Genomic DNA, 12,727 nt, shown 5'->3' on the forward strand with positions numbered 1-12,727 from the left:
CCTCTACACCGGGGCTAAGTTTATTGGCAAATCTCATTTCGAACCTGGCGGCAGGAGTATGTTGACAACACAGACAGGCAGGAACTCCCCACAGACGCTGTCTCGATTAATCTGCTTGTCGCGAGGCCCCGTCGGACCACCTGTGTACTTCTTCTGGCCGAAAAAGTCCTGCTGCCTGGTGTCATCGTCACTTAATTGTGCGTTACCCCAGTGGCCGAGGAAATACAGCCAATTTGTGGGGGAGTCATCGTAAGCTGTGAAGCTTGGATTCGATGCATCTCCAGGCGCTGTTACTTCAGGAAAAGACACGGAGTAGAAATATGCACTTTGAACGGGGTCCCAGAGCGTGCCTTGGCCGGTGTAGTCTTGTAGAAAACCAAATTCAAGAGGTAGGCCTGGGATAGTGTGATCGTGGCTGCCGGACGTGGCATAGGTCGCGTGCGAGCCTCTTGCTGAATAGACCACTGCACGATCGCCTTGCTTTTCAAGCGCGGCATACTCAAAGGCGTTGCCGGCCGAGTGCTGGGCTAGCCATACTGCTTGCGGTGTGCCGGTTGAAATGTCGAAGCGGACCATGACGTGTTCCCAGTCACCGAGATGGTCGCCTAGTTCCTGATCGAGAACAGTGTTGCCTTGGTTGTAGGCGAAGAAATAGAAATAGAAAGCGTCTAGAGTGGTGTTGTCTTTGTTGTGAGTTAGCATGGCACAAGTGACAGCTCCTGAAGTTTTGCCAGAGCCGTCAGGTCTAACTCCGCGTGTCCATTCTGGTGTTTGGGTCCAATCGTCGTTGGCGGTGAGGTAGACGTTGTCATCTCCTAGGCGGTTTAGCTGGTCCAAGTTCTCTAGGTTCAGTGGATTAGGTGCTGCGCCGACATCATCGGAGCTGGAACTGCTCTGGGGATGAGTGTTGAGGAGCTGGTTCGCGATGTCTGAGGGGAAGAATTGTTCTTCAAGATCTAGCCAGACCAATGGTGCTGTGTGGGTTAGGAAAGAAGCGGCTAACAGCAGATCGTCATACCGTAGTCAAGCACATATTGGGGAACTGCTGAGGGTGTCTGTCGTTTGAGAGACTCGACAGGCAAGGCATACAAGCATATGCATAGCGAGGCAACGACTAAAACAAGGAACCGAAGCATGGTTGCTGTTTCGCCTACCTAAGTACAAGTCTCACAGGTGCGCTTCTCTTGGATGTGGACAAGATGAATTTATGTAGACTCCTGACGAGCAAGATCTGGTCGTGGTGGATCCATGGTCTGCTTTTTAGGTGATAACAATGCTCACCAGGACCATCCAAGGATGCGACCAAGAGTCGTGATTTGTGCTACAAGCAAATGACCAACGCTTCCCAGCAAGCATGAAAGTCGTCTGTTGATACCCAAGGGCCGGCAGTGAGGACACAGGAGGTCAGGTCGAATATCATGAGTTTCGTGGAATAGCCAATCAGGAGCCAAGCGCATATAAACTGGAAGGATGGTGTACCAGGTTTGCAGGCTGCGATGTAGAAGACGCACCCACGTGCCTGCACGAACCGACATCACGCGTCTGAACCTGAATGCTGCTGTAAATTGCGAACATGGTGTGCTTCAGTCATAGTTGATCAATCAAAACGACAGTTACGTATCAGTCGTACACTCACCTCGATGTGTGCTGCCTATGCAAGCCGTACCTCCACTGTTAGCATGAAGATCTTCTCCTGACAATTCACAAGCAATATAGGGAGTTGTAGAAACGATATCCATGTATTCTGACCTACCCATACTCAGACCACGTGAGTACCGAGAAACGAGCAAAATGTTTACAAGCAAGGAGCAGAGATTATACGTTGCTCATCTGCACATGCAATGTTGTATGACTTGCATGGATACATGTCCAGAAGATCCATGATTGAAGCGAGAAGTAGCAGTCGATGAAGCAGTTCAAATCCGCAACTTAGCCGAAATCTTAATGACAAATTTGAGAATCTCAAACACGACAAACTTGAACTGCAGTGATGGACGATCTCTGAATTGGGTATAGCTCTATTCTTGAAAGCGGTTCAGATCGACGGGTTGAGAGTCATCGTTCGTGCAGCGCCTCGAGTAGCTGGAAGAAGTGTTGTGTTGAATGTGGTGCTGCAATGCTGTCGGGCAACGATACAACCTTCACAAGATCTGTCACAGACTGATAGGTGCTCGAGCGAGAACAACTCTACATAATCTTGTCTATACGCGACATTCAAACAGGTTGAAAGTTTTGCCGAGGCTGATAACGAATTTACATACTACAGATCACGCAGTTGCTTTCCACCTTTCAAAGTGTTCTCAGGCTTCGCAATTTACCAAGATGTCAAATGAAATACTGATCTTTGGCGCAGGAGCTATCGGGGCTTTTTATGGCTCGCGTCTTGCAACCGACAAGAACGTCAATGTCTCAGTTGTATGTCGTTCTAACTACCAGGCTGTGAAAGCTAGTGGTTTCAAAGTAACATCACCACAGTTTGGGGACTATGAGTGGCAACCAACGAGGACTTTTGGCAATGCTTCGGAAGCTCAAAAAGCCGGTGTGAAGTGGGATTATGTGATCGTCAGCACGAAGGCACTTCCTGATGTTAGCGATGACTCTGAGCTGTTGCAAGGATTGATCAGTGAAGGCACGGCGGTTGTACTAATACAGAACGGTCTAGGGGTGGAGGAACCATACTATCGTCGATATCCTCAAGCCAGTATACTAAGTGCAGTGACAATCACATCAGCCGCCCAGCCAGACCATGGAGTCATTAAACACAACAAATGGACAAGAATAAATTCAGGTCCTTATCCTTCTGACAGTCAAGCCGCAACGAAGAAGAACAGACTGTTGAATGAGCTCCTGGTCAAGGCTGGAATCAAGGATGCTTCGCCTTATGATGCAGCAAAGATGCAGCTGTTGAGATGGCATAAGATTGCAATCAATGCCGCTTTCAATCCTTCCTCGGTACTCTCCCAGGGTGCGGACAACGCGTCGATGGCGCAAGACCCAGACCTATATGAACACCTCAAAGCTGTTATGGAGGAAGTATTTACTGCAGCACAGAAGGTGATGGGCCAACCATTTCCCGAGGATTTTGCTTCAGCTGAACAAATCCTGAACAGTACGAAGAGAAACACGAGTGGTAGTAAACCAAGTATGCAACTCGACTGGGAAAGCGGCAAAAAGATGGAGCTGGAGGTAATCCTAGGAAACCCCGTCAGACTTGCTCGAGAGAAGGGTGTGGACATGCCGCGATTACAGACAATGTATGCGCTGTTGAAGATGGCGCAAACGAAGCGGGAGAATGCTTCCAAGTCCAAGATGTGATGAATATCAACATGAATCCAGATTATGGGCAAAGCCGTAGACCATATAAGTCTTGTTGATCTAAACGATGTCTTCACGCAATGCTTGTCATGTCGTCGGACAAGAAAGAAAATGTAAGATTGTGATCGGCGGTGATCATGGCCATTATGGCAGAAAAGAAGTGATAAGTTCACTTGGCAGAAAGAAGTTTTGACTCAAGCTGGTTGTGAAGTGCAAGTGCCTCCATTAGTAGAGTGCTTGCAGCGTCGCCAACGAGAACATCTGACGCATGATTGTGTCTTGGGCTAGAAAGGATTATATGACGGCGAAGATCAAGACACTAGCGCTATCTAGAAACCAGTCTGCTTGGAAATATTGACTAGGAGTCAATATTGCGTGCAGCAGCAGGACTGTGGGTTGTTCGCCATAGCCTGATTACCGACACGAATTCTAGGTAGTACTTATAGCTACTGGTCTTCGTGATCAAGAGACTTCCCACGCTTTGACTGCCTATCTGATGCAGGAGCTTGCTTGGCCGACCCCGTGTCCGACGAAGAAATCAGGATAATTCTGCTTCGCCCTATCTGAAACAACTCCGCGACCCGACGATTGCGCATTCGTGCAATGCAGTTTCGACAGAAATAATTCACGACTTTGAGTTCATTGTTGAGGTGCAATAAATAAATTGAAGGCGTCATTGGTAGTACATGACCTGCCACGAAAGGTGCTGTGGCTGAGACTGGTTGATAGTCACACAGCCACCAGGTCTGTTCTTTATGCTAGATTTGCGCGCCTGGTCGAACCTGGACGGTCCTTTGGAGCCTAAACCCAACCCTGCCTAAATAGCGGCACTAGCAGCGTTCGGTCAAGGCTTTCCCCGACTACTCAACGTCGACCTCACACCTTCTTCCACCATCACCGCTATCCTTCGTCCTCTATAACCCTCAACGCTCACCTTCTGCAATCATCGCCGACTTGTTCCTCGATAGCACGCCAACTGCTTCGACCACTTCTTTACCAGGAACTTTTAATCCAAGGCCAATATGGCTGAAATCAGACGCAAGCTTGTCATTGTCGGTGACGGCGCCTGCGGTAAGACTTGTTTGTTGATGTAAGTGGTTCGCCTCACAACCAACGACACAAAGCCATGCTAATATAAAATTGCAGTGTCTTCTCGAAAGGCACATTCCCAGAGGTATGCACTCATCCCGAGCTCAACGAACGACCCCAATGTTTCACAAGCAAACATCCTCGTTCGCTACTGATAACGTCAAATCTTTCCAAGAGATGGTCTGACATATATGCTCGCAGGTCTATGTCCCAACCGTGTTCGAGAACTACGTCGCCGATGTTGAAGTTGACGGAAAGCACGTTGAACTAGCCCTATGGGATACGGCTGGCCAGGAAGATTACGATCGTCTCCGGCCACTGTCGTACCCCGATTCACATGTCATCCTTATCTGCTTCGCCATTGACTCGCCTGACTCCCTAGACAACGTCCAAGAGAAGGTAAGACAAACTTACCAACAGCCTGTTCGAGGCACGTGAGCACTAACAACCCTTGCAGTGGATTTCAGAGGTGCTTCATTTCTGCCAGGGTCTTCCGATCATACTTGTCGGCTGCAAGTGCGATCTGCGACACGATCAAAAGACGATAGAAGAGCTTGCAAAGACATCACAGAAGCCAGTCACTCCTGAACAGGCAAGTCCATGGCTCCTTGCTTTATGTATAGTACACACTAATATGGTTGGCAGGGTGAGGAAGTCAAGAAGAAGATTGGTGCCTACAAGTACCTCGAATGCTCAGCCAAGACCAACCAGGGTGTCCGTGAGGTGTTTGAATCAGCAACCCGAGCTGCTCTTTTGACCAGAAAGGGTGGAAAGAGCAAGAAGTGCTTGATTTTGTAAACATCCCTTCAGCGTTGATAGACGACGAGCGACAGGCTTGGAGGCACCTTGAATAAGATTATGTCGAAAACACGAGATTGTTGTTCGGGCAATATCTGGCACCATTGTCTATTGCGCCTCGATGTTACAGGCCGGCTGGTCGGAAAGGGATGTTCTGTGACAAAGACCCGAGGTACTTACACATTTGGGATCGGTCAGTGGTTATTACGAATACCGAAACCTGCAGAGCAAAGAGTCTATGGACTTGGTTGTATGGAAGCATGAAGGCGTTTCTGATTCGAGATTCGGGCCTTGCAAGCCTTGAGGAACAGCTTCATGCACGGCGTTTTATCTCAGGTTGAGCTTCAGACAGTAATACATGAGGTTTGCAATGCACATGAGCTGAATTTGAAATGTTACGATACAATATAATCACCGAAAAGACAAGGCATCAATAAGCTTGTATTATCTTCTCTTAAAGCTCGAGGACAGTTCTTTAGAGGTGAACATGTATTCGAACGAGACATTCTGCTCATACAGTACACGAAGCTGACTTGACGAGATCGTGCTCATGTTCAGATGGTGTGACGTGATCCTCACATGCAGTGCTTCGCGGCGCAACAAGTAGCAACACTATGTGAACTACACCTGCCCATTCTCACAACTCATTGCCTCATGCGCAACACTGAACGCAATGTGCTTGACACTCAGCACTTCATATGCTACGTGCTACAGGCTAAACACGCTTCGAACTTGCCAGTAATCGCAGACGTGTTCCTGGAAATGCTGGCACTTGATCGTCCATGCCCTCGTTGAGGCTCAGCAACAGCTCTTCCCATGGCACAAGTACTCGAAGGAGCTCGGGTTGTGCCAGCTCAGCTCGACTTTCTTGCCATCTACAACCCTACCCTTAGTAGCTCTGACGAATCGCTAAAAGACCAAATTGTCTTCTTCCACTCCAACCAAAATCGAGGAAAGCGTGGCCAAGCAGAGGACGTAAAGCAGAAGCAGGCTTCGATACAGTCAGAAGATGAGGAGAATGAGAAGTTACGGCAGGTAGGGCTTGCTCAGGGTATGGTGAACTTTGCGAAGTAGGTACGAGACTAGATAGCTTCACAGAAGCGTACACTCGCTGACTGCGATCACAGAAACTTCTCAGATTCAAACGTCGACACTATCGAAACCGAAAAGTCACGTATCGTCCTACACGAACTCGAGAGAGACTGGTGGGTTCTTGCTTGTATAGACTTGACGCGACTCCCAGCTTCAAAGAAACCAGGCCAGGACGACAATACAACCACTAAATACGAGTACTCGGCTCGAGAAGTTGCACCTGCTCCTTTACTGATAGCCCAGCTCGTCCAAGCCAACTCTCTATTCCTCCTCCACAATGCCTCAAGCCTTACAGAACTGCTATCACGAAGTGGACGCGATGCCTTGTGTAATACACTAGATCGCTTCTGGACCAAGTTTGCACGAGCCTGGGATGTACTTCTTCATGGCAATCCTGCTTCCTCTATTTACAGCGCGACCAAAATTGCTGGTGGAGGTGAGCTTGGTATAGGAGTAGGCGAGGAAGAATGGGGCAGTGGTGAAAGAGAAGTGCTTGAAGGCTTTATAGATCGGACTGAAGGGCTACAGGATCTGGTGGTAGGCCGCTATGGTCTACCTCCAGCCACCGATCGACCTGCGTCAGCCCACAAGAACAATCTAGGCATGTGGCTCGGCACTGGCAACGATCCCGTCGCAGCTGACGGTGTGATATTCTCTGGTAAAGGCTTATTGTCCCGCAGGTCGCTCTGCACCGTCTCGCAATGGATGGAGGCCATATTCAAATATGGTGAAGACGCCTATGGTGTAAGCGAGAATCCCAGCTCAAGACGAAGACCTAGGCGAAAGAGACCGAACGTTCAACGTTCAAGCTCTAGCGGCGACAGAACCACCGCTCAAGAAACACACTCAAGAACACCAAAATCCACAACACGTACTACCAATCTACGCAAACGAGCCCTTGAGAACAATACCCCTCCTCCTGGTGTTCCTGCGCCGCTGGTCCGTCAAGTAGAGAATTCGCTCGAGAACGCCCTTGCCAAAGCTTCTGCTGATGCTTCCAGAGATGTCCCTGAGGACAAAGAATTGCAGAATTCGACTGAAGCACCGACAACAACGGAGAACCAGCCAGCGCTGTTCGGGGCTGAGAACATGGTGAAATATTTGACCCTGGGATACGGCACGTCTTGGACATTAAACCCTAAAGGTCGCAAATCGAACAAAACAGCCATCACACCAGCCGAGAACAGCAACAAGGATCAACAGAAAAGCGCAAATGTGACTACGACCAAAGACCATTTGAAACAAATTGAGCCTACTCCTGAGGTTACTGAGGATGAGCAGCCTTTCAAGCAGAAATTGGAACAGTCTATAGGCAGATTCGTTATAGGTCTGGCTGGCGATCTGGAGCAGGCAGAATTCGATATTGACGAAGGTGATGACGATCAAGCAAACCAGGACTCGGAGCGGCCCGAGTGCAGATTGTTCCTAAGAACGTTGACTGTCGAGATGGCACAACCAAAGCAGCAAAGTCACGAAAATTCGATTCGTCCGAGATTGTTCGAATCTACAAAGAGTACAGACAGCAATGCTACTATTCAGGGAAATCCAGAACCGAAGACTAGTGCGGCTGCATCAGTAGATGGGTCTCAACCTAACATTACACACCAAAAGGCACAGGTTGCGGTCTATGTCCACCAGCCATTTATATTCGTCTTTTTGTTTCAACTACATACACCTAATCTGACCATGCCATCATTTTACCGCAGCATCCACAACCAGCTCGGTCCACTGCAAAGACCTCTTCTCAGAAGTACTGACCCTAGCAGGATCACTGAGCGCATAGCAGAGGGTCTGGGAGAGAAAAACACAGCATCAAGAACAAGCGATGCTTCACAGTCAACGAATCCGATCTATGATCTGATCTACGATCCGAATCGTCTCATCGTACGAACCTCAATACCCAATATCCCTGTGCCTGGCAGCCTTGCTGCAGAAGGCCTTACATCAAGCACGTCAAGCTTCTTGTCGGTGTCTGGCAGTTGGTACACACTCGGCATCCCAATTGGTACCTCTTCTGAAAATACTGAACACTTAGCAGATAGTCTTGTCAAATCGGCATGGTCACGCACAGAAGCATTGAATGCACATACTCAGCTTCTTAACACGTACATCGCTACACGCACTGGCCAAGAGAAAGAACACACTGTCAAGACTGCACGGGGTTGGTGGGTGATATGGACGAAGGTCGTTCCTCTCAGGACCAACAAGGATAAGAGGACCATTATGAACGACGACGATAGATCTGAAACCACATCGAGTCTGCGTACCTATGTTGATTCGCACAAAGAAGCATTTCTTGTGCGAAAGGCAGCTGACCATCGACCCACTTTGTCCGCTCAATCTCGAAACCTAAGCTCTGGTCCAGGAAAATGGCTGCTTAGAGAGCAGAAACGAGATGTTAGTGGTGCTAGTACAGTAGGAGCTGCGAGTGCTAGAGGTGTTAGCGAAGGAGTTGGAGTTGACACCAAGAAGTGGATCGAGGGTTTGTTGTCGTTAACACAGTAAGGGATAGTCTTGTGGCCTGTGATCAACGTGCCGACATGGTGCATGGAGACACACTAATGCCCTTCCTTTCCTGGTATCTCAAGCATAAGGAAGAGGTCATACTACAGCGAGATGTATTTGACTTGTGATCCACCTGTGGCACCATTCACTTGAGCTTATCAGTTTCATTGCCTGCATGCCTTGAGTTCACATTCTACCACAGCATGCATTATGCTGAGCCTTAGCGGTCGCTACGAAACGTAATGTTCGGATCCGTGCTCGAGAATGTTGGAGATGGACGAAAGGTGGAGATACGAGCGACACTTCCTCGTAATTCGAGGCTGTAGTATAGTGCTAACGCTTGAAGTCAGCTTCTACGACGTGTATTATATTGCTTGCACATCGTGAAATAACACGAGCTGTGAACAACGGCATTCTCTCCCAAACACAATCAATTTCATCGCTAGAAGTCCTGTGCCGCTCAGCTCCTCTACGAGTACTGATTCACAGCCATTAAATGAGCCTCGCTTTATCTTCCACACAATCAAAGAATCTATATCATTCCAGCGGCGAGCCTAGGAAAGAAAGAAATAAAGTGCAACACCATGAACGCCCACTGCCAATGCCACCACATAACCTTCACCACTCCCCTCCCCACCCCCCTCAAAATCTACATCTGCCACTGCACCGAATGCCGCTTCCAATCCACCTCCGCCTACGGCATCACGCTCGTCTTTCCTGTGTTTCCCTTCCCTCCCGGTCTAAAAGTCTGGACACGCACGACTTTCGAGGGTAGGGAGAAGAAGTGTTATTTTTGTCCAGAGTGTGGGAGTCGGATATTGCATCATGTCGAGGGGCAGACGTATGTGGCGATGAAGGGGTGCGTGGAGGGGTTGACGGCGGAGATGATGGATGGGGCGGTGCATATTTGGACCAGGGGGGCAGTGGTCAGGGTGCCTGAGGGGGTAGAGAGGTGGGAGGGAGAGCCGGAGGGGGGGACAACGGAGGAGCAATAAAGGCGTGAGACTTGGGGGTTTACGAGGGGTGTGGATTTGGATGGATGGAGCAGGGAATTACTACGGTTGTCCTGTGTCTTGTGAATATTTACGGATACCTTGAATATGTTAATGTTTCAGTTACGCCATTTGTGTGTAAGAATAACATGAGAAGATCCTTCAAGATTCTTGTCCCTGATGCTGACTCCATGAACTCCACCAAGTCGATCGATGCTGCATCTTTGACCTAATAAACTCTCCCTTTTAGAATGTTCTTCGTGGCACAAACTTGTCTCTGGAAAATCCTCAGTCCTGGTAGCTTTCGTCGTTCAGAGATTGGAAAGGTCTATGGAGCTTAGCTTTCCGAGTATTTTCACACCGTATGTTGACGTAGTAGAGGTACGCTCCAGTCAGGACACCTCCTCCTATGGTGTTTCCCAGTGTAATAGGTAAGAGGCATTTCCAGATGTAGCCACCAATCGACAGAGGAGCGCCAAGCATCATCGCTGTAGATGCAAGGTACATGTACTTGACAGTGTGCGGAAATTGTGCAGCAGTCGCCACGAAGAAGGGCAGATGAAGTCCTAAGGCTTTTGAGATGCCATCTTGGTTCTGGGTGCCAAGGAACATGGCGACGGTGACTAGCCATCCGCAGGCAATGGAGCGGATGAAGATCTGATGCCACGGGGTTTCGATAATCTCCTCGTTGATGTGATCGATCACACCTTTATGCCAAGGTTGCTGCTCAAGTGTTCCAGTTGCATAAGAGAAGCAGAATGCAAAGAATAATGCACCGATCAGGTTACCCAACCAAACGACAACAATAGATCGAAGGTATTGCAGTGGTGAACCTTGCCGAGCTAGCATAGTCATGCTATACCACATCGGGTAACCAGTATACAGTTCTGCGCCAACCAGATACACGAAGATCAGGCCTAGTGGGAAAGCCAAGCCTTGTAGTAGTCTTTGAAATCCTGGGTTTTCTTCAGATACACCAGGAATGCCAGTGCTAAGAATTTGGGCAAGGAGGCTGCCAGCAGACAAGAGCAGAGCACCATAGACATTCTTGACGAAGGCGAGGAGGATGGGTTCCGAAAGGTGTTGTACGCCGGTGTCGAGGGTCGCTTGAGCAGCTTCGACGGGTGATAGAGCGCCAGTTGCTGATGGCATTGTGTAATCGTCTTGGTAGAGTATAGTTTAGAGACTCAAAGAGTATCGACAACTTGACTTGAGAAGTTGGCAAGGCCCTCCAACGGATGCTCAAGTGATGACGTACCAAGCAGGTTCACGAGTACCTCCAATGAAGCTATTCAAGAGGACGTACTATGCCATATACCTCTTGGTACACAACCGAGGAGGTCAGAGGGAGTTGCAGACTCTTTCCCACCTGACAGATACTGTATTGTTTTACCTTCTCACTGCCTGACGCTGATTAGATATATCATCTCTTGACAATGACTTTGCGGAGAAATAAGCTTCGGTACCGAAAGGCAATATAAGAAGTGGGGCTGGCTATGATCATATGAAGTTTAAAAAGCCCGTCGTGTTTTTAATGAAATCCAGAACACCCTCGCTTGGTCTGAGCTCAAACACGATGCCGGAAGTAAGTCGAGGGAGAAGGACAGAATGAACACGACGGTATAAGCGACCATGTATTGCACGACAGGTAGTCATGCGAAGGGCCGGACCTAATTCCTGGCCTCCCCTTCAGTTTCGTCAAGAGCCTTCATTGTCTCCTCAACTTCTCTTGGCTCAGAAATCGACCAGACACCACCACCCTTTGCACCACTTCGACCGACCTCTTTACTCACAAGGTTTCGGCCGACTTTGCCTGGCCCGAGTCCGAGCCATCGCTTTGTGCCTGCTCTTTCATGTAGATATTTGATGGAGTCCCACCAAAGTACAGTATCAATGGCTTGTCGGGAAAGGTTCTTTCTGAGATTGTCGGCAGAGTCGAATGGTAGACCAGTCACGTTGGAGACAGTTGGCATTTTCCCGGGCCATTTGACGACATCCGGCGTCATTACTTTCTTCATATACTCAAAGGCAGGTCTCATGATGGGACTGTGAAAGGCACTTCGACTTTTAAGCTCGACGGCTCTTGGGTCGTGTCCTCCAAATTCACGAATATGGGTTAGAAGCTCTCGTATACGTTGGAAACTGCCGCTCAGGACGATCTGGTTTCTAGAATTCTTGTTTGCTAGGGTGACTTGTCGGATAGCTGGGGAATGACTTGAGTCGTCGCGTGTGCCTTCTGCATTGTAGGACAGCCATTCTGTCACAGCTGCGGTAAGTGCATCGAGTTGTTCGGGTTCGCAGACAAGAGCCATCATGCCAAATGTTTCACCCGTCTCTTCTTTCGCTTTCCTTGTGCATTCAGCCATGACTTCGCCTCGTTTGCGAACGATCTTGAGGGCGAAATCGAATTCAAGCTGGCCTGCGGCCACCAGAGCGGCATATTCTCCTAGACTGTGACCAAGAGTCACGTTTATTCTCTTGTCAGTGTCGAAACCGAATTCCTGCTCTAGCACGCGTAGTATCATAACGGAGGTAGCCATGATGGCTGGCTGCGCATTTTGAGTCTTATCGAGCATTGCAATGGGGCCCTCTTCTATTATTTCAGCTAGATTGTAGCCTAGTATATCGTTCATTTCTTCGACAAAAGGTTTGCAGGTCTTGGGGAAAGCTTCGAGCCATGGCTGAAGCATTCCCTTTCGTTGGACTCCATGGCCAGGAAAGAAGAGAGCTGTTCGTAAGGCTGGTTCATTCGTGGTAGCATATGCACGCTGCTGTTGTAGAAAGCATTGTCGCGTAACATGAGAGAGTCTGGTGAGTATCTTAGGACGCATGGTGGTAAGTTTGATGGCAATAATATATCCTGCAGATGAGCTTGCAGTGAAAGGTAGCAGGTCACTGCATAGCGGTTTGTAGCGCCTTCCAGCTACTGACGATAC

At 48.9% G+C, this 12,727-nt stretch overlaps 6 protein-coding genes across 6 annotated transcripts; 3 read left to right on the forward strand and 3 right to left on the reverse strand.

Annotated features, from left to right (window-relative positions):
* Nucleotides 1-33: 33 nt before the first annotated feature.
* Nucleotides 34-1,136, reverse strand: VPS62_2 (Vacuolar protein sorting-associated protein 62; the record flags this gene model as incomplete). The annotated part of the gene is made up of 2 exons (XM_064901222.1): nucleotides 34-974; nucleotides 1,019-1,136. The coding sequence occupies 2 exons, from the start codon at nucleotides 1,134-1,136 to the stop codon at nucleotides 34-36; spliced, it is 1,059 nt and encodes a 352-aa protein (XP_064752298.1).
* A 1,186-nt stretch (nucleotides 1,137-2,322) lies between these two features.
* Nucleotides 2,323-3,315, forward strand: LTR64_006897 (uncharacterized protein; the record flags this gene model as incomplete). Its single annotated transcript, XM_064901223.1, has 2 exons — nucleotides 2,323-2,415; nucleotides 2,476-3,315. The coding sequence occupies 2 exons, from the start codon at nucleotides 2,323-2,325 to the stop codon at nucleotides 3,313-3,315; spliced, it is 933 nt and encodes a 310-aa protein (XP_064752299.1).
* Nucleotides 3,316-4,337: 1,022 nt separating this feature from the next.
* RHO1 (GTP-binding protein Rho1) lies at nucleotides 4,338-5,202 on the forward strand (the record flags this gene model as incomplete). Its single annotated transcript, XM_064901224.1, has 5 exons — nucleotides 4,338-4,405; nucleotides 4,462-4,489; nucleotides 4,606-4,803; nucleotides 4,862-4,996; nucleotides 5,050-5,202. The coding sequence occupies 5 exons, from the start codon at nucleotides 4,338-4,340 to the stop codon at nucleotides 5,200-5,202; spliced, it is 582 nt and encodes a 193-aa protein (XP_064752300.1).
* An 816-nt stretch (nucleotides 5,203-6,018) lies between these two features.
* Nucleotides 6,019-8,799, forward strand: LTR64_006899 (uncharacterized protein; the record flags this gene model as incomplete). Its single annotated transcript, XM_064901225.1, has 2 exons — nucleotides 6,019-6,272; nucleotides 6,330-8,799. The coding sequence occupies 2 exons, from the start codon at nucleotides 6,019-6,021 to the stop codon at nucleotides 8,797-8,799; spliced, it is 2,724 nt and encodes a 907-aa protein (XP_064752301.1).
* Nucleotides 8,800-10,079: 1,280 nt separating this feature from the next.
* LTR64_006900 (uncharacterized protein) lies at nucleotides 10,080-10,943 on the reverse strand (the record flags this gene model as incomplete). Its single annotated transcript, XM_064901226.1, has 1 exon — nucleotides 10,080-10,943. One exon carries the CDS (start codon nucleotides 10,941-10,943, stop codon nucleotides 10,080-10,082), a length of 864 nt encoding a protein of 287 aa, XP_064752302.1.
* A 518-nt stretch (nucleotides 10,944-11,461) lies between these two features.
* LTR64_006901 (uncharacterized protein) lies at nucleotides 11,462-12,622 on the reverse strand (the record flags this gene model as incomplete). The annotated part of the gene is made up of 1 exon (XM_064901227.1): nucleotides 11,462-12,622. The coding sequence occupies one exon, from the start codon at nucleotides 12,620-12,622 to the stop codon at nucleotides 11,462-11,464; it is 1,161 nt and encodes a 386-aa protein (XP_064752303.1).
* Between the last annotated feature and the right edge of the window lie 105 nt (nucleotides 12,623-12,727).

This window comes from Lithohypha guttulata, assembly GCF_036872675.1.
Source record: "Lithohypha guttulata strain CCFEE 5908 chromosome Unknown scaffold_5, whole genome shotgun sequence".
NCBI classification, from domain to species: Eukaryota; Fungi; Ascomycota; class Eurotiomycetes; order Chaetothyriales; family Trichomeriaceae; genus Lithohypha; species Lithohypha guttulata.